Source organism: Salvelinus alpinus, chromosome 9 (genome assembly GCF_045679555.1).
Source record: "Salvelinus alpinus chromosome 9, SLU_Salpinus.1, whole genome shotgun sequence".
In the NCBI taxonomy this organism is placed as follows: domain Eukaryota; kingdom Metazoa; phylum Chordata; class Actinopteri; order Salmoniformes; family Salmonidae; genus Salvelinus; species Salvelinus alpinus.
In genome coordinates this window covers 28,567,068-28,587,167 of record NC_092094.1, presented here as the reverse complement: position 1 = coordinate 28,587,167, position 20,100 = coordinate 28,567,068, and the positions used below count along the sequence as shown (strand labels likewise).

The window sequence follows — 20,100 nt, the reverse complement described above, 5'->3', positions numbered from 1 at the left end:
CATGAATATTAAATATGGGTTATGCGTATTCAGTTTTTTCCCCTCTAGTAAAACAAGTTGTTGTTGAACCAACCACCAATACTGCAATAATATAGACGACTATTACATATTGGCCTGTGTTTTCTTGCTGTGTTTTCATCCAGTACAATTCTAGCCTAAAATGACATATCAAATCTAACTGCCTGTTGCTCAGGCCCTGAAGCAAGGATATGCGTATTCTTGGTACCATTTGAAAGGAAACACATTGAAGTTTGTGGAAATGTGAATTTAATGTAGGAGAATATATCACAATAGATCTGGTAGAAGAAAATACAAAGAAAAAAACAACCAGTCTTTTTCTACGACCATCTTTGAAATGCAAGAGAACGGTCCCAGTTCTAGCCATCATTCTGGATGTAATTCCGATGGTGTCCACAAGATGGCAGCAGTGTATGTGCAAAGTTTCAGACGGATAACTTATGAGCGTTCTCCATGACATTTAGTGTGAAGTCACCCAGGTACATTTGGACAAATTGTGAAGGAGACCTTTGCATTCATATTAAATTTTTCTGCAAGAATATCGTCAAATCTGTATACTTGGACTTTGATTTAGCTTTTCCAGTATTAGCAACCATATTATAAGTTCAACATTTGCAAAACAACCAGTTTTCATAACTTCATAACTCTGAATATTCTTATAATTTTTGTCCAGAAGGAAAAGGCATGCGGTCGCAAAAGGTTAGCACCTACATTTTGCGACAGACACAGGGTTTCCGGTTACTCCCGTAAACCCAGTGCATTGGCTATCTAGCTAGCTTTGTTTGACCCCAATTGGTGCTGATTTGACAAAGATACAGTCGATCAAATGAAGACCGGCCGCGTCATTGTCGTGCCATGAAGGCATCGCTCTCTGACCAAATATGGTGTCCTATAGGATATACTACACCCCTAATGATATAGTGAAGTCTGGCTACGTTCTAGGATCTCTGAGGAATAGATATGAACGTGATTTGACTGGTTGGAACACCGTTAAGGGTTAGATTTTCACAGATTCCTTTCTTTGCAAATTGAACGAGTGGAAATACAAAATCGATCGTGCATGCTATATGGACATTTTTAGGATATGAAAAAGGATTTTATCTTACAAAACGACACTTCGTGTTATCTCTGGGACCCTTTGGATGATGAAAGAGCAAGATTTCAGAATGTAAGTACACATTTCACCTTCAGAGGTGAATTTATCAAACCTATCGTGGTGAATAAAGTGTTTTGTTGTTAGGAGCTCTCCTCAAACAATAGCATGGCATTTTTTTGCAGTAATAGCTACTGTAAATTGGACAGTGCAGTTATATTAACAAGAATTTAAGCTTTCAGCCGATATAAGACACTTATATGTACCTGTCACGACCGTTTAGAGATGGATTGGACCAAGGTGCAGCGTGGTAGGTGTACATTTTACTTTTATTTAAATGACACCCGAAAAAACAACAAAATATAAAGACGAACGTAATGCTACATGCAGTGCAGAAAGCAACTACACACAAACAAGATCCCACAAACTAAAGGTGGAAAAAAGGCTGCCTAAGTATGATCCCCAATCAGAGACAACGATAGACAGCTGCCTCTGATTGGGAACCATACCCGGCCAACAAAGAAATAGAAAAACTAGAATGCCCAACCAAATCACACCCCGACCTAACCAAATGGAGAAATAAAAAGGCTCTCTAAGGTCAGGGCGTGACAGTACCAACATTTGTTATGCAGTTATGGAAGGTTTGTGAATCGCTTCCTTTTAGGTGGTTGTAGAATTTAATGTCCCTTTTCTGAATTTAGTTAATTAACGGGTATCAACCTAATTCTGCTCTGCATGCATTATTTGGTGTTTTACGTTGTACACAGAGGATATTTTTGCATAATTCTGCATGCAGTCTCAATTTGGTGTTTGTCCCATTTTGTGAATTCTTGGTTGTTGAATAAATCCAACTTAATATGTTTCTCTAAATGTACATATATTTTATGTGAGGATAACCAAAGATAGAGAACATTGAGTGATTGAACTAATTAAAGTATTTTAATCTCCTTACAGTTCCTATCTTGTCACATGGCTTTGTTTTTTGAGGATTGTGGGTAATTCAACATTTTAAAACTTTGATTGTTTTACACAATGTTGCATGTTTGAAGAAAGAAAATAATACTTCGAAATAATAGTATTAATCAGTTTGTTGTGCCATGAGGTATAATGGATCATGTTGAAAGGGTATCCAAACCGTCAGGCAAAATGACAGGCAAAATTATCATCAAGGATGAGACGACCCATTGACACATTTCCAACTTTTAATGCCTGCTGTAAAACCTCTACTCTGCCTGCCAAAATGGGTTAAACTGGCAAATGGTCAGATACATAAATCAATGAAAATACACCAGAAGAAGTGATCTAATTTTGCACTAGACAGGATTTGAAACACCAAAATAGTGTTTTCAACCTTTTCTGGTAATGCTCCCAGTCCCTGGCAAGATGTTGCACAACACTTGATTAAGTGGTGTTACAACATACCGTGTCATGTTTCAAAACATCTCAGGATTATGTGTTTCGATACTCCAGCAAAGATAAGGTTTAGTCTCCTTTGCGTTGGTAGCAGCTCAGTTGCCACAAGTTTTGCAGTTACAAAACACTTCATTTTAACAGTGCACATATCAGTGGGGGGTTTAAATAAAGGGTGGCAGGTAGTCTACCACTTACATTTTAGTAGTCACTCTTATCAAGAGTGACTTTCAGTAGTGAATGCATACATTTTCCCTTTACTGGTCCCCCATGGGAATCAAACCCACAACCCTCGCATTGCAACACTATGCTCTGCCAACTGAGCCATACAGTATTCGAACTAGGTCGCTGGTTTGAATACCTCAGCTGACAAGGTGAAAAATCTGTTGATGTGCCTTTGACCCTAATTTGCTCCAGGGGCGCCATACTACTATGGCTGACAATGAAGAAAGCACAGTAATGCCGAAACATTGATGGTTTACCTAATAAATGATTTGGAGTTTATACATAGAGTGTGCGACTCTCTTTGTTTTTATAGCTTCCAGTTTATTCACCGTTATTCAGCACCTCTACAATAAATAATTTTCTCTGGGTGTGTGCCAGCTCATGCTTTTTATTTGACCTTGTAAAACAACACATTTCATTGCACCTACAGTATCTGGTATATGTGACAATAAAACATAAATATATATTTTTATGTTTGCACTCTGTTTAGTTATCTACTAGTATATAGTTTTTGCTAACATGCTACTGTAGATGTACTAAACCCTACATTTCCTCAGCTCCTCAGCGTTGAAGATGCTAGCTGGCAGTCCCTGGAGATTAGATGATTAGGGCCATACGTTGTGTGATACATGATACACAAATACTGAGTCAGCAGGTAGTGTGTGTGTGCATTTGCGTACGTGTGCGTGTGCGTTTGCGCGCCTGCGTGTGTGCGCTTAAGATGTCAGTGTAACTAACATCATTATGTTATGTGATTGTGAGGCTGTTAACTCAACATATTAAAATTCCCCATGCACACACAATCACACATTGTACTGAATGATGTTATAGACATGTTTACAAGGGTTGTAAACGTGTTTGGCTCAGAATCTACTCTCTGAGTCAGTGGAACATAAAATACTCTGCCAGCTACTGTATAACACTGACATGGAGGGAGATGTGTTTACAGAAGAGGGAGATGTGTTTACAGAAGAGGGAGATGTGTTTACAGAGGAGGGAGATGTGTTTACGGAGGAGGGAGATGTGTTTACGGAGGAGGGAGATGTGTTTACGGAGGAGGGAGATGTGTTTACGGAGGAGGGAGATGTGTTTACGGAGGAGGGAGATGTGTTTACAGAAGAGGGAGATGTGTTTACAGAGGAGGGAGATGTGTTTACGGAGGAGGGAGATGTGTTTACGGAGGAGGGAGATGTGTTTACGGAGGAGGGAGATGTGTTTACAGAAGAGGGAGATGTGTTTACAGAGGAGGGAGATGTGTTTACGGAGGAGGGAGATGTGTTTACGGAGGAGGGAGATGTGTTTACGGAGGAGGGAGATGTGTTTACGGAGGAGGGAGATGTGTTTACGGAGGAGGGAGATGTGTTTACGGAGGAGGGAGATGTGTTTACGGAAGAGGGAGATGTGTTTACGGAGGAGGGAGATGTGTTTACGGAGGAGGGAGATGTGTTTACGGAGGAGGGAGATGTGTTTACGGAGGAGGGAGATGTGTTTACGGAGGAGGGAGATGTGTTTACGGAGGAGGGAGATGTGTTTACGGAAGAGGGAGATGTGTTTACGGAGGAGGGAGATGTGTTTACGGAGGAGGGAGATGTGTTTACGGAGGAGGGAGATGTGTTTACGGAGGAGGGAGAGTGTTTACGGAGGAGGGAGATGTGTTTACGGAAGAGGGAGATGTGTTTACGGAGGAGGGAGAGTGTTTACGGAGGAGGGAGAGTGTTTACGGAGGAGGGAGATGTGTTTACGGAGGAGGGAGATGTGTTTACGGAGGAGGGAGAGTGTTTACGGAAGAGGGAGATGTGTTTACGGAGGAGGGAGAGTGTTTACGGAGGAGGGAGAGTGTTTACGGAGGAGGGAGATGTGTTTACGGAGGAGGGAGATGTGTTTACGGAGGAGGGAGAGTGTTTACGGAAGAGGGAGATGTGTTTACGGAGGAGGGAGATGTGTTTACGGAGGAGGGAGATGTGTTTACGGAGGAGGGAGATGTGTTTACGGAGGAGGGAGATGTGTTTACGGAGGAGGGAGATGTGTTTACGGAGGAGGGAGATGTGTTTACAGAAGAGGGAGATGTGTTTACGGAGGAGGGAGATGTGTTTACGGAGGAGGGAGATGTGTTTACGGAGGAGGGAGATGTGTTTACGGAGGAGGGAGAGTGTTTACGGAAGAGGGAGATGTGTTTACGGAGGAGGGAGAGTGTTTACGGAGGAGGGAGAGTGTTTACGGAGGAGGGAGATGTGTTTACGGAGGAGGGAGATGTGTTTACGGAGGAGGGAGAGTGTTTACGGAAGAGGGAGATGTGTTTACGGAGGAGGGAGATGTGTTTACGGAGGAGGGAGATGTGTTTACGGAGGAGGGAGATGTGTTTACGGAGGAGGGAGATGTGTTTACGGAGGAGGGAGATGTGTTTACGGAGGAGGGAGATGTGTTTACAGAAGAGGGAGATGTGTTTACGGAGGAGGGAGATGTGTTTACGGAGGAGGGAGATGTGTTTACGGAGGAGGGAGATGTGTTTACGGAGGAGGGAGATGTGTTTACGGAGGAGGGAGATGTGTTTACGGAGGAGGGAGATGTGTTTACGGAGGAGGGAGATGTGTTTACGGAGGAGGGAGATGTGTTTACGGAGGAGGGAGATGTGTTTACGGAGGAGGGAGATGTGTTTACGGAGGAGGGAGATGTGTTTACGGAAGAGGGAGATGTGTTTACGGAGGAGGGAGATGTGTTTACGGAGGAGGGAGATGTGTTTACGGAGGAGGGAGATGTGTTTACGGAGGAGGGAGATGTGTTTACGGAGGAGGGAGAGTGTTTACGGAGGAGGGAGAGTGTTTACGGAGGAGGGAGAGTGTTTACGGAGGAGGGAGATGTGTTTACGGAGGAGGGAGATGTGTTTACGGAGGAGGGAGAGTGTTTACAGAGGAGGGAGAGTGTTTACAGAGGAGGGAGAGTGTTTACAGAGGAGGGAGATGTGTTTACGGAAGAGGGAGATGTGTTTACAGAGGAGGGAGATGTGTTTACGGAAGAGGGAGATGTGTTTACGGAGGAGGGAGATGTGTTTACGGAGGAGGGAGATGTGTTTACGGAGGAGGGAGATGTGTTTACGGAGGAGGGAGAGTGTTTACGGAAGAGGGAGATGTGTTTACGGAGGAGGGAGATGTGTTTACGGAGGAGGGAGATGTGTTTACGGAGGAGGGAGAGTGTTTACAGAGGAGGGAGATGTGTTTACGGAAGAGGGAGATGTGTTTACGGAGGAGGGAGAGTGTTTACAGAGGAGGGAGATGTGTTTGTGTGTGTGTGTTCCATTCTCTTCCGTGGTGTAATGACAGAGCAGGAAATAATACACACATCCACTGTAATTGCTTGTTCTCCAATCCTAATGACACACACACGCACACACACAAACACAAATACAGAAATACACACACACACTCCAGCTTTTATGAGCTGAGAGGGCAGAGCAGGTCCCCTGCCACACAGTGTGTATGTGTGAGAGACAGAGGGCTGAGTTGTTTTTTGTTTATACCATATGTGTCTAAAGTGCTGGGCTGTCATGTTGTCCACTCTAAACACTTCACCGTCCCTCGTCAGCCCCTGTCCCCCTGGCCACGCATAGGTGATAGGTCACTGTCAGTGCCCCTGCAGCAGACAGGGCTGATGGGTGGAGACAGAGTGATGGATGAAGTTTACCTCTCCGCCTCCCTCCACCCTCCTCCTCCTGTTCCTCCTCATACTTAGGAGGGGGTAAGAATGAGGGGGGAGGAGAGAGGGAGAAGAGTGGAGTGGAGGTATGAGAGGGAGGGGGTAGACAGGAAGGGGGAGTAGGAGAAAGGGGGAGAGAAAGCGAGAGTAGGAGGGATATGGAGATAGAAAGGGAGAGAGAGAGGAGAGGGAGAAAGATAAGGGAGGGGGACAGAATGAGGGAATCACGTGACAGTGTAGCAGCTGCACAACTGAGAGGGCTGTTCCTGGAGGAGAGAGAGAACGACACACAGAGAGAGAGAGAGTGAAAGAACAAGAGAGAGTGGGGCGAGAGAGAAGAAATGAGAGAGAGGGAACGTGAAGAGGAGAGAGCGAGTGTGAAAGGGAAAGAGAGCGTGAGGGAGAGAGAAAAGATCATGCAAGCAGGAAGAACACGGAGCCAGCCGGTGAGTGTTTGTTTGTTGTATGTCAGTTTGTATGTGTGCATGGTGTGTGCATGTGCATGTGTGCATGGTGCGTATGTGGTGAGCATGTGTATCAGTGTGTATGTGTTTGTATGAGAGAAAAAGAGACACACTGAGAGAGAGAGAGAAAAGATAAATGAGCCAAAGAGAACATGGAAGGGAAATATGTGTGTTAGAGAGTGTGCATGTTTTTTTTTGCTAAATAAGCATGTGAGTGAAACAGAGATAAACAGAGAGAGAGGAGGGGGATAGGAGAGAGATAGAAGAGGGTACAGGAGGGAGAGAGAGAGAGGATATGACGATGTCTCAACAAACAGGCAGCTGTAAGGATCCGAGCCTTTGCTGTGTGTGTGTGTGCGCCTAGGTGGGGGTGGGGCAGCATATAGCTGTATGTGGGTCACTAGGAGGGCAGTGGAGGAACACAAATTATGTTAGAATTGTGCGTGCCTTTGTGTGCGTGTGTGTCAAGGCTCTGACAGACTAACCCGACCTCTGACCTGATACTTGACCTCAGTGTCTGCTCTTTCCCCCTCTCAGAGCTAACACACACACGCACGCACGCACGCACGCACGCACGCACACACACACACACACACACACACACACACACACACACACACACACACACACACACACACACACACACACACACACACACACACACACACACACACACACACACACACACACACAGCCTCTCAGTAGCTCCCTCGCTTTCTCTTTCCCACACACACATTTTGTATTATGATAGAGAATAAATATTATTCTCCCTTTCCTTTCTTTCACTACCCTCCTGTCCCTCATTTCACTTTTTTGTCCACCCTTCCACCCTCTCTATCTCTCCAGGTATGAGCCATTAGTCAAAGTTGCGGTCATTAGGAATGATCTCCACGCCAACTCGCACCACGGCCACGGTCAGCCCTCTCACCCCGCTAGCCAATGGCAGTGTGGCTGCTCAGTCTGCTCACTCTGGATTCGCTGCCGCCCTCCGTCAATTGGCCAAACAGGCTGAAGATCCCAGAGGTGAGCACTGTGACCCCGCCTCTCTCGTCTTACCTCAGGAAATCAATAACATCTATTCTATTCACACCCAAAATCCATCCATCATCTACAGTCTCCTCCCCCCTACCCCCTCACTCTTCCCCTCTTTCCTTTACATCGATCTGACATCAGATTCATGCTGCTATTGTGCTGCTATTGTGTGTTTGTGTGTGTGTGTGCATGTGTAGGTGTGTGTTTGTGTGTTAGCTCCTAATGGAGGTAATTACCCACAATTACACTCTCCCTCTCTCCCTCTATTTCCTTCTCTCTCACTGCTTCTCACTGTATCTCACACACTCTCTCCCTTATACTATCCCACTCTCTTTCACTCATCTCTTCCATTTGTTTTTCAGGCATCACTCTACCCTGCCATCTCGCTCCACCCCCATTCCTCTCAGATGAGCCCCATTAGCTGCTTTTGTGTGTATGCGTGTGTGTTGATTAGTTTTATGTCTCGTTTTTACAGTAATGGCTTTCTGATGGCCTTTCTGCCATGCTTTTCCTCCTCCCCCCATCTCTCTCTTTCTCTCTCGTGCGCTCTCTATCTATCCAACTGTCTCTGTCGCTCTCTCTTGTTCTATCTATCCATCCATCCCTCCCTCTCTCCCCTAGGTTCTTCTCCCAGTAGTGAGTCTTCAGTCTCCTCTCCAGCCACCTGTCTCAGTAATTCAGTCACCACTCCTAAGAGGGGGTTGTCAGGGCCACTCCAGACCTCAAGTGGGGTAGACAGCCTTCCCACCACCCCTCCTGTAGTCACCATCGCCCCAATTCACAGCAAGACCAGCAACATTCTCTGGATAGGAGAAGGGCACCAGGTAAGAAGAAACGGTCCCGCTTTATTTGAAGTGCATCTTATGAAGGCTTTATAAAGCACTGCATAGATGCTTCACAAGTAATCTATAACTGTATATCATGCTCTATAAAGATTCATAATGTGGCAGAACTGTGTGACATAACCATCCATTTAGTTGTTCACATTTATTGATCCTTTATAAAGAATCAAATACGTTTATAGATGATTTGTCACCCATTTATGTATTTTGTATTCGTTTTTATTATAGATCCCCATTAGGTGCTGCTAAGGCAGCAGCTACTTTTCCTGGGGTCCAGCAAAATTAAGGCAGTTTATAATTTTTAAAAAACCATTACAATACATTCACAGATTTCACATATGTTTGTTCTGGACTTGGGGACTGTGAAAAGACCTCTGGTGGCATGTCTTGTTGGGTATGCATGGGTCCGAGCTGTGCGCCAGTACTTCAAAGAGACAGCTCAGTGTAATTCAACATGTCAATACCTTTCATAAATACAAGTAATGATGAAGTCAATCTCTCCTCCACTTTGAGCCAGGAGAGATTGATATGCATATTATTAATATTAGCTCTCTGTGTACATCCAAGGGCCAGCCGTGCTGCCATGTTCTGAGCCAATTGCAAGTACTTTTTTGTGGCAACTGACCACATGACTGAACAGTAGTCCAGGTGCGACAAAACTAGTGCGTGTAGGACCTGCCTTGTTAATAGTGCTGTTAAGAAGGGAGAGCTTTGTTATGGACAGACTTCTCCCCCATCTTAGCTACTGTTGTATCAATATGTTTTAACCATGACAGTTTACAATCCAGGGTTACTCCAAGCAGTTTACTCACCTCAACTTGATCAATTTCCAAATAATTTATTACAATATTTAGTTGAGGTTTATGGTTTAGTGAATGATTTGTCCCAAATAAAATGTTTTTAGTTTTATAAATATTTAAGACTAACTTATTCCTTGGTCACCCACTCTGAAACCAACTGCAGCTCTTTGTTAAGTGTTGCAGTCATTTCAGTTGCTGTAGTAGCTGATGTGTAAAGTGTTGAGTCATCTGCCTACACAGACACACTGGCTTTACTCAAGGTCAGTGGCATGTCATTAGTAAAGATTGAAAAAAGTAAGGGGCCTAGACAGCTGCCCTGGGGAATTCCTGATTCTACCTGGATTATGTTGGTCCAGGCTTCCATTAAAGAACACCCTCTGTGTTCTGTAACGTTTTATCCACAATATAGCAGGGGGTGTAAAACCATAACACATATGTTTTTCCAGCAGTAGACTATGATCGATAATGTCAAAAGCCACACTGAAGTCCACTGAAACAGCCCCCACAATATTTTTATCATCAATTTCTCTCAGCCAATCATCAGTCATTTGTATAAGTTCTGTGCTTGTTGAATGTGCTTCCCTATAAGCATGCTGAAAGTTTGTTGTCAATATGTTTACTGCATTGCATTGTATCTGGTCAAACACAATTTTTTCAAGAAGTTTACTAAGGGTTGGTAACAGGCTGATTGGTTGGCTATTTGAGCCAGTAAACGGGTCTAAGGTAGCGGAATGACTTTTGCTTCCCTCCAAGCCTGGGGGCACATACATTCTAGTAGGCTTAAATTGAAAATATAGCAAATAGGAGTTGCAATAACGTCCGCGATTATCCCAAGTAATTTTCCATCAAAGTTGTCAGACCCTGGTGTCTTGTCATTGTTGATAGACAACAATAATTTTTTCACCTCTTCCACACTCACCTTAGGGAATTCGGAATTAAAATTACATAAATTGGTTCAAAAGTTTGGGGTCACTTAGAAATTCCCTTGCTTTTGAAAGAAAAGCACATTTTCTGTCCATTACAATAACATCAAATTGATCAGAAATACAGTGTAGACATTGTTAATGTTGTAAATGACTATTGTAGCTGGAAACGGCAGATTTTTTATGAAATATCTAAATAGGCGTAGAGGCCCATTATCAGCAACCATCACTCCTGTCTTCCAATGGCATGTTGTGTTGGAGATAATTGCAAAAGGGTTTTCTAATGAGCAATTAGCCTTTTAAAATTATAAACTTGGATTATCTAACACAACGTGCCATTGGAACACAGGAGTGATGGTTGCTGATAATGGGCCTCTGTACGCCTATGTAGATATTCCATAAAAAACAGCCATTTCCAGCTACAATAGTCATTTACAACATTAACAATTTCTACACTGTATTTATGGTCAATTTGATGTTATTTTAATGGACAAAAAATTTGCTTTTCTTTCAAAAACATGGACATTTCTAAGTGACCCCAAACTTTTGAATGGTAGTGTACTTGGATGTTTTAGTGTCAGAGTTTGTTGCTGGCATGTCATGCCTAAATTTGCTAATCTTGCCAATGAAACATCATTAAAGTAGTTACCATTATCAGTTGGTTTTGTGATTATTTTTTTACCTTTATTTAACAAGTAATTTAAGAACAAATTCTTATTTACAATGACGGCCTACACCGGCCAAACCCGGACAACGCTGGGCCAATAGTGCGCTGCCCTATCGGACTCCCAATCACGGCCGGTTGTGATACAGCCTGGATTCGAACCACGGTTTCTGTAGTGATACCTCAAGCACTGAGATGCAGTGCCTTGGACCGCAAAGCCACTCGGGAGCTCGCTATGATTGATAAATGACAAAAGCTGCACTGAAGTCTAACTTAACAGCCCCCACAATCTTTTTACGAATGAGCCATCTGATTCAATGAATTATGGAGCTGAGTTTGCCTTTTTTCCCAAAATGTAATTGAAGGTGCTCCAAAGCTTTTTATGATCATTCTTTATGTCATTTATATTTGTTGCATAGTGTTTCTTCTTCTTTTTATTCAGTTTAGTCACATGATTTCTCAATTTGCAATACGTTTGCCAGACTTATTTGCCATTCCTTTTGCCTCCTCCCTCTTAACCATACAATTTTTCATCAATCCACAGGGATTTAACAGTTTTTACAGTCATGTTCTTAATGGGTGCATGCTTATTAGTAACTGGGATAAACGATTTCATAAATGTGTCAAGTGCAGTGTCTGTTTGCTCCTCATTGCACACCACAGACCAACAAATATTATTTACATCAACAACATAGGAATCACTACAAAACTTCTTGTATGACCTCTTATGCACTATATTAGGCCCATCCTTTGGAACTTTGGTTTTCCTAGATATGGCTACTATAGTGTGATCACTACACCCAATGGATCTGGATACTGCTTTAAAGCAAATTTTTGCAGCATTAGTAAAGATGTGATCAATACATGTTGATGATTTAATTCCTGTGCTGTTTGTAACTACCCTGGTATGTTGACTGATAACCTGAACCAGGTTGCAGGCACTGGTTACAGTTTTAAGCTTTTTCTTGAGTGGGCAGCTTGATAAAAGCCAGTCAATATTTAAATCACCCAGAAAATATACCTCTCTGTTGATGTCACATACATGATCAAGCATTTCACACATGTTATCCAGATACTGACTGTTAGCACTTGGTGGTCTATAGCAGCTTCCCACAAGAATGGGCTTTAGGTGAGGCAGATGAACCTGTAGCCATATTACTTCAACAGTATTGTGGCTCTGAATATAAACAGCAACACCTCCACCGTTGGCATTTCATATTTTCTGTAAATGTTATAACCTTGTATTGCTACCACTGTATCATCAAAGGTATTATCTAAGTGAGTTTCAGAGTCAGAATATGAATATGAATGTCATCTGTTACTATCAAATTATTGATTTCAGGAACCTTGTTTCTTAAGCTACATATGTTAACGTGGGCTATTTTTAGCACTTTTCTTCTGGGATGCTTACTTGTTTTCATTGCTTTACTGGGAAGCTTAGCAGAAGTAGATATGCTCATGTTATGTATGGTAGTGCAGTTTGAGCTGCACACAGTGGACTTGCTCCTAGGGCACACTGCCTCAGTGCTAACAGTATAACTCTGGTTCATAGGCACATGATTGCTGCATACAATATCTGTAGAATCAGTAGAGGCATTCAGGACAGTTAGAGGTAAATAAATTAGGTTATTTATATTGTGTCTACTGACGCCCCTGGTGTTATGTACAATTGCTGAAGCATTATGACAACTCTGCGTCACAATGGTAGGAAGTAACTGAGCTGGGCTTTAGTCATTGAAAAGTAATTGTCTCAACGCAGCCTTATAATGCTGTGAAACGATCCAGGATCCCAAATGATTTGGGTGGATCACATCCTCCTTATAAAACGTGTTTTGTTTCCAAAAGGTATCGAAATTGTCAACAGAAGTTACACATTGAGCTGCAATAATCACGTGACATCCTTTGACTCTGCTATCAGATAGGGGAGCTCCAGGCAACACCGGCCAGTCGGATAACGACAAGGCGGAGATGCATCCAACAAGCGCGAACGGCGTCCAGCCACCGGCGGAGAAAATGTAAACATTCCACTCTGAGTTTTCCCCAGTTTCTTACGTAGGCTGGTGACCTGCGTGATTAAGGAAGCCACCTCAAGCCTATAATCCTGGGCAAGCAAACAATTGCCACATTGGAACGCTGAGTGATCCGGTGTGTTCCAAAACAAAGCGTAGTAGATACAGCCCTGGAACTGTTCATTTATTTCTCCAGACAAAGAGGGCCCCATTGCAAAACTCATCTGGTACCAACTTCGTTCGCATGATGGCTAGCAGCTTAACGTCTCAGTCAAGCAGGCTTCAAACCTGTCTGTTAAGCGGGATACCGGGACAAGAAATAGCGGTCCTAGCTGTTAAAAGCTAACCGTGTCGCGGAATCCACACAAAAACAAGTTCGGTATTTGTATTTAATGAATAGCGGTTTTGTTTTAATAAAAAATAAGTGTTTCCAGGATACAGTGTTCCGCTGCACACTTTATGTAGTGCTCATGGAGCCTATATGAATGCTTCATGAAGCCTTCATAAGATGCACTTAAAATAATGTGGAAGAGAGAGAGAGAGAGAGAGTCACCCAGTGGACCCATACTGGAAAGAAAAGTGGTAGCTGTAAACACTGTCTCCTATGTTGTTGTGTGTGTGTGCAGTATGCTGTGAATAGTGAGCTTTGTGTGCATTTTCTTGTGTCTCTTGTGTCCCAAGAGCCCTGTGTGTATTTGTGTTTGTATTTAAGATGGAGTGAGGAACTAGGCCCTCTAAACAATCCAGGGGTTAGCCCCCCGAGCAGCCTTTCTCCCCCTCACAAAGAGCAGTCTGTCTGGCTCGGCCTCCTACCCTAGGGGTCCTAATCAGAGAGGGGGGAGTGGAAGAGAGAAATAGAGAGCAAGGAGAGAGAGGGTTAAAGAGAGGAAGAGGAAGGAAGAGGCAGGGAAATGGGCAGAGTGTGGTAGAAAGAGAGAGGGGGGGTATAATCAGAAGGAGTTGGACTGAGTGAAAAAGAAAGGGGGACAGGGGATAGAGGAAAGTAAGTATGAAGGAAGTTAAAGTGGAACTGACAGCATTTTAGCAACATTAAATCTTTTTAAAATCTGTTCATATACATCCCCAGGAATAATATTTTTATTTTTAAAAACATTTTCTGCCAAGCGAGCACTTAGATATGGTCATTTCCACATTTTCAAAATTCTTAGAATGTTTGGGAATTACGTATACTAAGGCTATACGTATACTATATTTATCGCCCTCCAGGTTCCCTTGGAGAGTTCATCAATGAGCTTGACGCCCTGATAAGTTCCTTTCCTGAGGATGGCTCACCTCTCACAGTTCTGGGTGACTTTAACCTCCCCACGTCTACCTTTGACTCATTCCTCTCTGCCTCCTTCTTTCCACTCCTCTCCTCTTTTGACCTCACCCTCTCACCTTCCCCCCCTACTCACAAGGCAGGCAATACGCTTGACCTCATCTTTACTAAATGCTGTTCTTCCACTAATCTCATTGCAACTCCCCTCCAAGTCTCCGACCACTACCTTGTATCCTTTTCCCTCTCGCTCTCATCTAACACTTCCCACACTGCCCCTACTCGGATGGTATCGCGCCGTCCCAACCTTCGCTCTCTCTCCCCCGCTACTCTCTCCTCTTCCATCCTATCATCTCTTCCCTCTGCTCAAACCTTCTCCAACCTATCTCCTGATTCTGCCTCCTCAACCCTCCTCTCCTCCCTTTCTGCATCCTTTGACTCTCTATGTCCCCTATCCTCCAGGCCGGCTCGGTCCTCCCCTCCTGCTCCGTGGCTCGACGACTCATTGCGAGCTCACAGAACAGGGCTCCGGGCAGCCGAGCGGAAATGGAGGAAAACTCGCCTCCCTGCGGACCTGGCATCCTTTCACTCCCTCCTCTCTACATTCTCCTCTTCTGTCTCTGCTGCTAAAGCCAATTTCTACCACTCTAAATTCCAAGCATCTGCCTCTAACCCTAGGAAGCTCTTTGCCACCTTCTCCTCCCTCCTGAATCCTCCTCCCCCCTCCTCCCTCTCTGCTGATGACTTCGTCAACCATTTTGAAAAGAAGGTCGACGACATCCGATCCTCGTTTGCTAAGTCAAACGACACCGCTGGTTCTGCTCACACTGCCCTACCCTGTGCTTTGACCTCTTTCTCCCCTCTCTCTCCAGATGAAATCTCGCGTCTTGTGACGGCCGGCCACCCAACAACCTGCCCGCTTGACCCTATCCCCTCCTCTCTTCTCCAGACCATTTCCGGAGACCTTCTCCCTTACCTCACCTCGCTCATCAACTCATCCTTGACCGCTGGCTACGTCCCTTCCGTCTTCAAGAGAGCGAGAGTTGCACCCCTTCTGAAAAAACCTACACTCGATCCCTCCGATGTCAACAACTACAGACCAGTATCCCTTCTTTCTTTTCTCTCCAAAACTCTTGAACGTGCCGTCCTTGGCCAGCTCTCCTGCTATCTCTCTCAGAATGACCTTCTTGATCCAAATCAGTCAGGTTTCAAGACTAGTCATTCAACTGAGACTGCTCTTCTCTGTGTCACAGAGGCGCTCCGCACTGCTAAAGCTAACTCTCTCTCCTCTGCTCTCATCCTTCTAGACCTATCGGCTGCCTTTGATACTGTGAACCATCAGATCCTCCTCTCCACCCTCTCCGAGCTGGGCATCTCCGGCGCGGCCCACGCTTGGATTGCGTCCTACCTGACAGGTCCCTCCTACCAGGTGGCGTGGCGAGAATCTGTCTCCGCACCACGTGCTCTCACCACTGGTGTCCCCCAGGGCTCTGTTCTAGGCCCTCTCCTATTCTCGCTATACACCAAGTCACTTGGCTCTGTCATATCCTCACATGGTCTCTCCTATCATTGCTATGCAGACGACACACAATTAATCTTCTCCTTTCCCCCCTCTGATAACCAGGTGGTGAATCGCATCTCTGCATGTCTGGCAGACATATCAGTGTGGATGACGGATCACCACCTCAAGCTGAACCTCGGCAAGACGGAGCTGCTCTTCCTCCCGGGGAAGGACTGCCCGTTCCATGATCTCGCCATCACGGTTGACAACTCCATTGTGTCCTCCTCCCAGAGTGCTAAGAACCTTGGCGTGATCCTGGACAACACCCTGTCGTTCTCAACTAACATCAAGGCGGTGACCCGTTCCTGTAGGTTCATGCTCTACAACATTCGCAGAGTACGACCCTGCCTCACGCAGGAAGCGGCGCAGGTCCTAATCCAGGCACTTGTCATCTCCCGTCTGGATTACTGCAACTCGCTGTTGGCTGGGCTCCCTGCCTGTGCCATTAAACCCCTACAACTCATCCAGAACGCCGCAGCCCGTCTGGTGTTCAACTTTCCCAAGTTCTCTCACGTCACCCCGCTCCTCCGCTCTCTCCACTGGCTTCCAGTTGAAGCTCGCATCCGCTACAAGACCATGGTGCTTGCCTACGGAGCTGTGAGGGGAACGGCACCTCCGTACCTTCAGGCTCTGATCAGGCCCTACACCCAAACAAGGGCACTGCGTTCATCCACCTCTGGCCTGCTCGCCTCCCTACCTCTGAGGAAGTACAGTTCCCGCTCAGCCCAGTCAAAACTGTTCGCTGCTCTGGCACCCCAATGGTGGAACAAACTCCCTCACGACGCCAGGTCAGCGGAGTCAATCACCACCTTCCGGAGACACCTGAAACCCCACCTCTTTAAGGAATACCTAGGATAGGATAAAGTAATCCTTCTAACCCCCCCCCCCTTAAAAGAGTTAGATGCACTATTGTAAAGTGGTTGTTCCACTGGATATCATAAGGTGAATGCACCAATTTGTAAGTCGCTCTGGATAAGAGCGTCTGCTAAATGACTTAAATGTAAAATGTAAGGCATTTGTGAAAATTCTGTAACCATATAGAGTGGGAAGTGCATGCGTTTGGACAATTAATAGACACTGCAGCAAATAAAACCGAATAAAAACATTGGTCTCGTCCAAGACCAGAATCTACGCAGACCGGTGCGCAATAGCCAACCAGAGCTACAGTAGGCCTTTATGCCAACAAGCCATTTGCCACATGGACCTGCCATCATTCACTTTGAACTGAACTGTGTGTTTACAGGCAGTTGCAACAGCGCAACATTAGATCATTAGAACACATTCGCCAAAAGCCACAAATTACACCTGAAAGTATTTCTACAAATAAGTAAATACCACGGGAGTCTTCTTATATTTGGGAACATTACAGTCCTATTGAGCAAACAACCATGAAAAGGCTCTCTCTCCCTCAGTTATGCACATCAACAACAACAAGATAAACTAAAATCTAACGAAGGAAAATTAGATAAACCCTTTCAAACTTTTTAATCTAGTTGCCCATCATAAGTACACTGATAAACGATGGGGAATGTAGCCTACTCGTCCTTCTGCAGCTTGCTTGACAATGCATTAATTCTTGTCCCAACCAATCACCCAAGCTAACTGGCTAAAGTTGGCTAGCTTGCTAGCAAGCTACTTCCAGACACAAATGAGAAAACACCTCACTCTGACCATTTTACTCGCCATAGCAGAGCTGGTTAGGCTGTTTACAAGTTATCTAGAGCGTTCTTGACTAACTATTTGTTTTTTGTGCCTAGGTTTACTGACACCGGTCATACAGTTGAAGCCAGAAGTTTACATACACTCAGGTTGGAGTCATTAAAACTAGTTTTTCAGTGCCTCTTTGCTTGACATCATGGGAAAATCAAAAGAAATCAGCCAAGACCTCAGAAAAAAAATTGTGGACCTTTACAAGTCTGGTTCATCCTTGGGAGCAATTTCCAAATGCCTGAAGGTACCACGTTCATCTGTACAAACAATAGTACGCAAGTATAAACACCATGGGACCACGCAGCCACCATACTGCTCAGGAAGGAGATGCGTTCTGTCTCCTAGAGATGAACGCACTTGTGAGAAAAGTGCAACTCAATCCCAGAACAACAGCAAAAGACCTTGTGAAGATGCTGGAGGAAACAGGTACAAAAGTATCTTTATCCACAGTAAAACGAGTCCTATATCGACATAACCTGAAAGGCCGCTCAGCAAGAAGAAGCCACTGCTCAAAAACTGCCATAAAAAAAGCCAGACTACGGTTTGCAGCTGCACATGGGGACAAAGATGGTACTTTTTGGAGGAATGTCCTCTGGTCTGATGAAACAAAAACAAAACTGTTTGGCCATAATGACCTTCGTTATGTTTGGAGGAAAAAGGGGGAAGCTTGCAAGCCGAAGAACACCATCCCGACAGTGAAGCATGGGGGTGGCAGCATCATGTTGTGGTGGTGCTTTGCTGCAGGAGGGACTGGTGCACTTCACAAAATAGATGGCATCATGAGAAAGGAAAATTATGTGGATATATTGAAGCAATATCTCAAGACATCAGTCAGGAAGTGGTAAAGCTTGGTCGCAAATGGGTCTTCCAAATGGACAATGACCACAAGCATACATTCAAACTTTTGGCAAAATGGCTTAAGGACACCTAAGTCAAGGTATTGGAGTGGCCATCACAAAGCCCTGACCTCAATCCTATAGAAAATTAGAGGGCAGAACTGAAAAAGCATGTGCGAGCAAGGAGGCCTAGAAACCTGACTCAGTTACATCAGCTCTGTCAGGAGGAATGGGCCAAAATTCACCCAACTTATTGTGGTAAGCTTGTGGAAGGCTACCCGAAACGTTTGACCCAAGTTAAACAATTTAAAGGCAATGCTACCAAATACTAATTGAGTGTATGTAAACTTCTGACCCACTGGGAATGTGATGAAAGAAATAAAAGCTGAAATAAATCACTCTACTATTATTCTGGCATTTCACATTCTTAAAATAAAGTGGTGATCCTAACTGACCTAAGACAGGGAAGTTTTACTAGAATTAAATGTCAGTAATTGTGAAAAACTGAGTTTAAATGTATTTGGCTAAGGTGTATGTAAACTTCTGACTTCAACTGTATCAAGCAGGTATTGCAAGTTCATAAATTCCTCAGTTATTCTGCGCTCTGGCACACTCAGGCGAGAGTGCTCTGAAATCGGAGTAGATAGCCAGAGTGAATTTGCGAATGCAAGAGATATGCTAACTGGATAACAGTCATTCAAGTTCTTGCTAGCTAACCAAATGACACCTGCATCTCTAGCTGTGTATAGCCACCGAAAAACAATATGAGGGGAAAAAGTCAGTCACTCACCCACTCCTACAATGACATGACATGACATCCTCCTAGCAGCTAGCTATCTATCTAACATTAGGCTCAGTGTTTTTAGCTTGCTACATAATTAGATATGCTAGTCTTTTAGCCACGTTATGACTGACTTGGGATCATTGCCCTTGCTAGTTTGATTGTATTGACATTCCCAGCATTAGTTACAGTAGTCCGTTTTTGTCGACCCGACTCACCGACACCGTCCCTCCGCTGAGAAATGGGGACAAGGTCTTCCAGTTGACTCATGCACCAATTCATGTTTTTACTATGACCAGAGAAAGTGAAATATTCATAGATATTAAAAATACACAAGCTGCTAATAACACAAGCGTATGGGAACACTTTGCTATAGTAATTCATTGCAGCTGCAGTGCTGGTTGTAGTGTGAGTGGAAGGAGGGAGAACACACTTTTTATGGCTTATTAAAGTGTTGAACGAAGTGTTGACAGTGCTGAACAACAACTTAATCATGAACTTACTCTTTAAAACAGAATCTCTTTGCTGTATTCATTGAGTCTCTCTCTAGTCATGGTTTTAAAAGTTTAGAAATCTCACAGTATCAACTTTGCTGTGCGTTCAAGTTCTTTTTACACCAGTGTTTGGTGATCAACTAGGAATGACTTGGATTGCGATCGACCAGTTGGTGACCACTGCTCTAGACTGTATTATTCAACTCAGCTTAAGCCTAGGCATTAGCACTGGGAGCTAATATGTCCTCAGCAAGGTTACTCATGTGTGGGAG

At 44.3% G+C, this 20,100-nt stretch overlaps 1 protein-coding gene across 2 annotated transcripts in view; it reads left to right on the top strand.

The window, feature by feature from the left end:
- The window catches only part of LOC139584589 (genetic suppressor element 1-like), a 46,931-nt gene that overhangs the window by 9,974 nt on the left and 16,857 nt on the right, over positions 1-20,100 (top strand). Inside the window, exons 1-3 of one of the 2 annotated variants that reach the window (XM_071416613.1) lie at positions 6,623-6,882; positions 7,747-7,923; positions 8,554-8,756. In XM_071416613.1, coding sequence (XP_071272714.1) covers positions 7,782-7,923; positions 8,554-8,756 — 345 coding nt within the window. In that variant the 5' untranslated portion in view covers positions 6,623-6,882; positions 7,747-7,781. Of the gene's footprint in view, positions 1-6,622; positions 6,883-7,746; positions 7,924-8,553; positions 8,757-20,100 lie in introns of those variants that run through there. The other variant, XM_071416614.1, reaches the window with a different exon arrangement.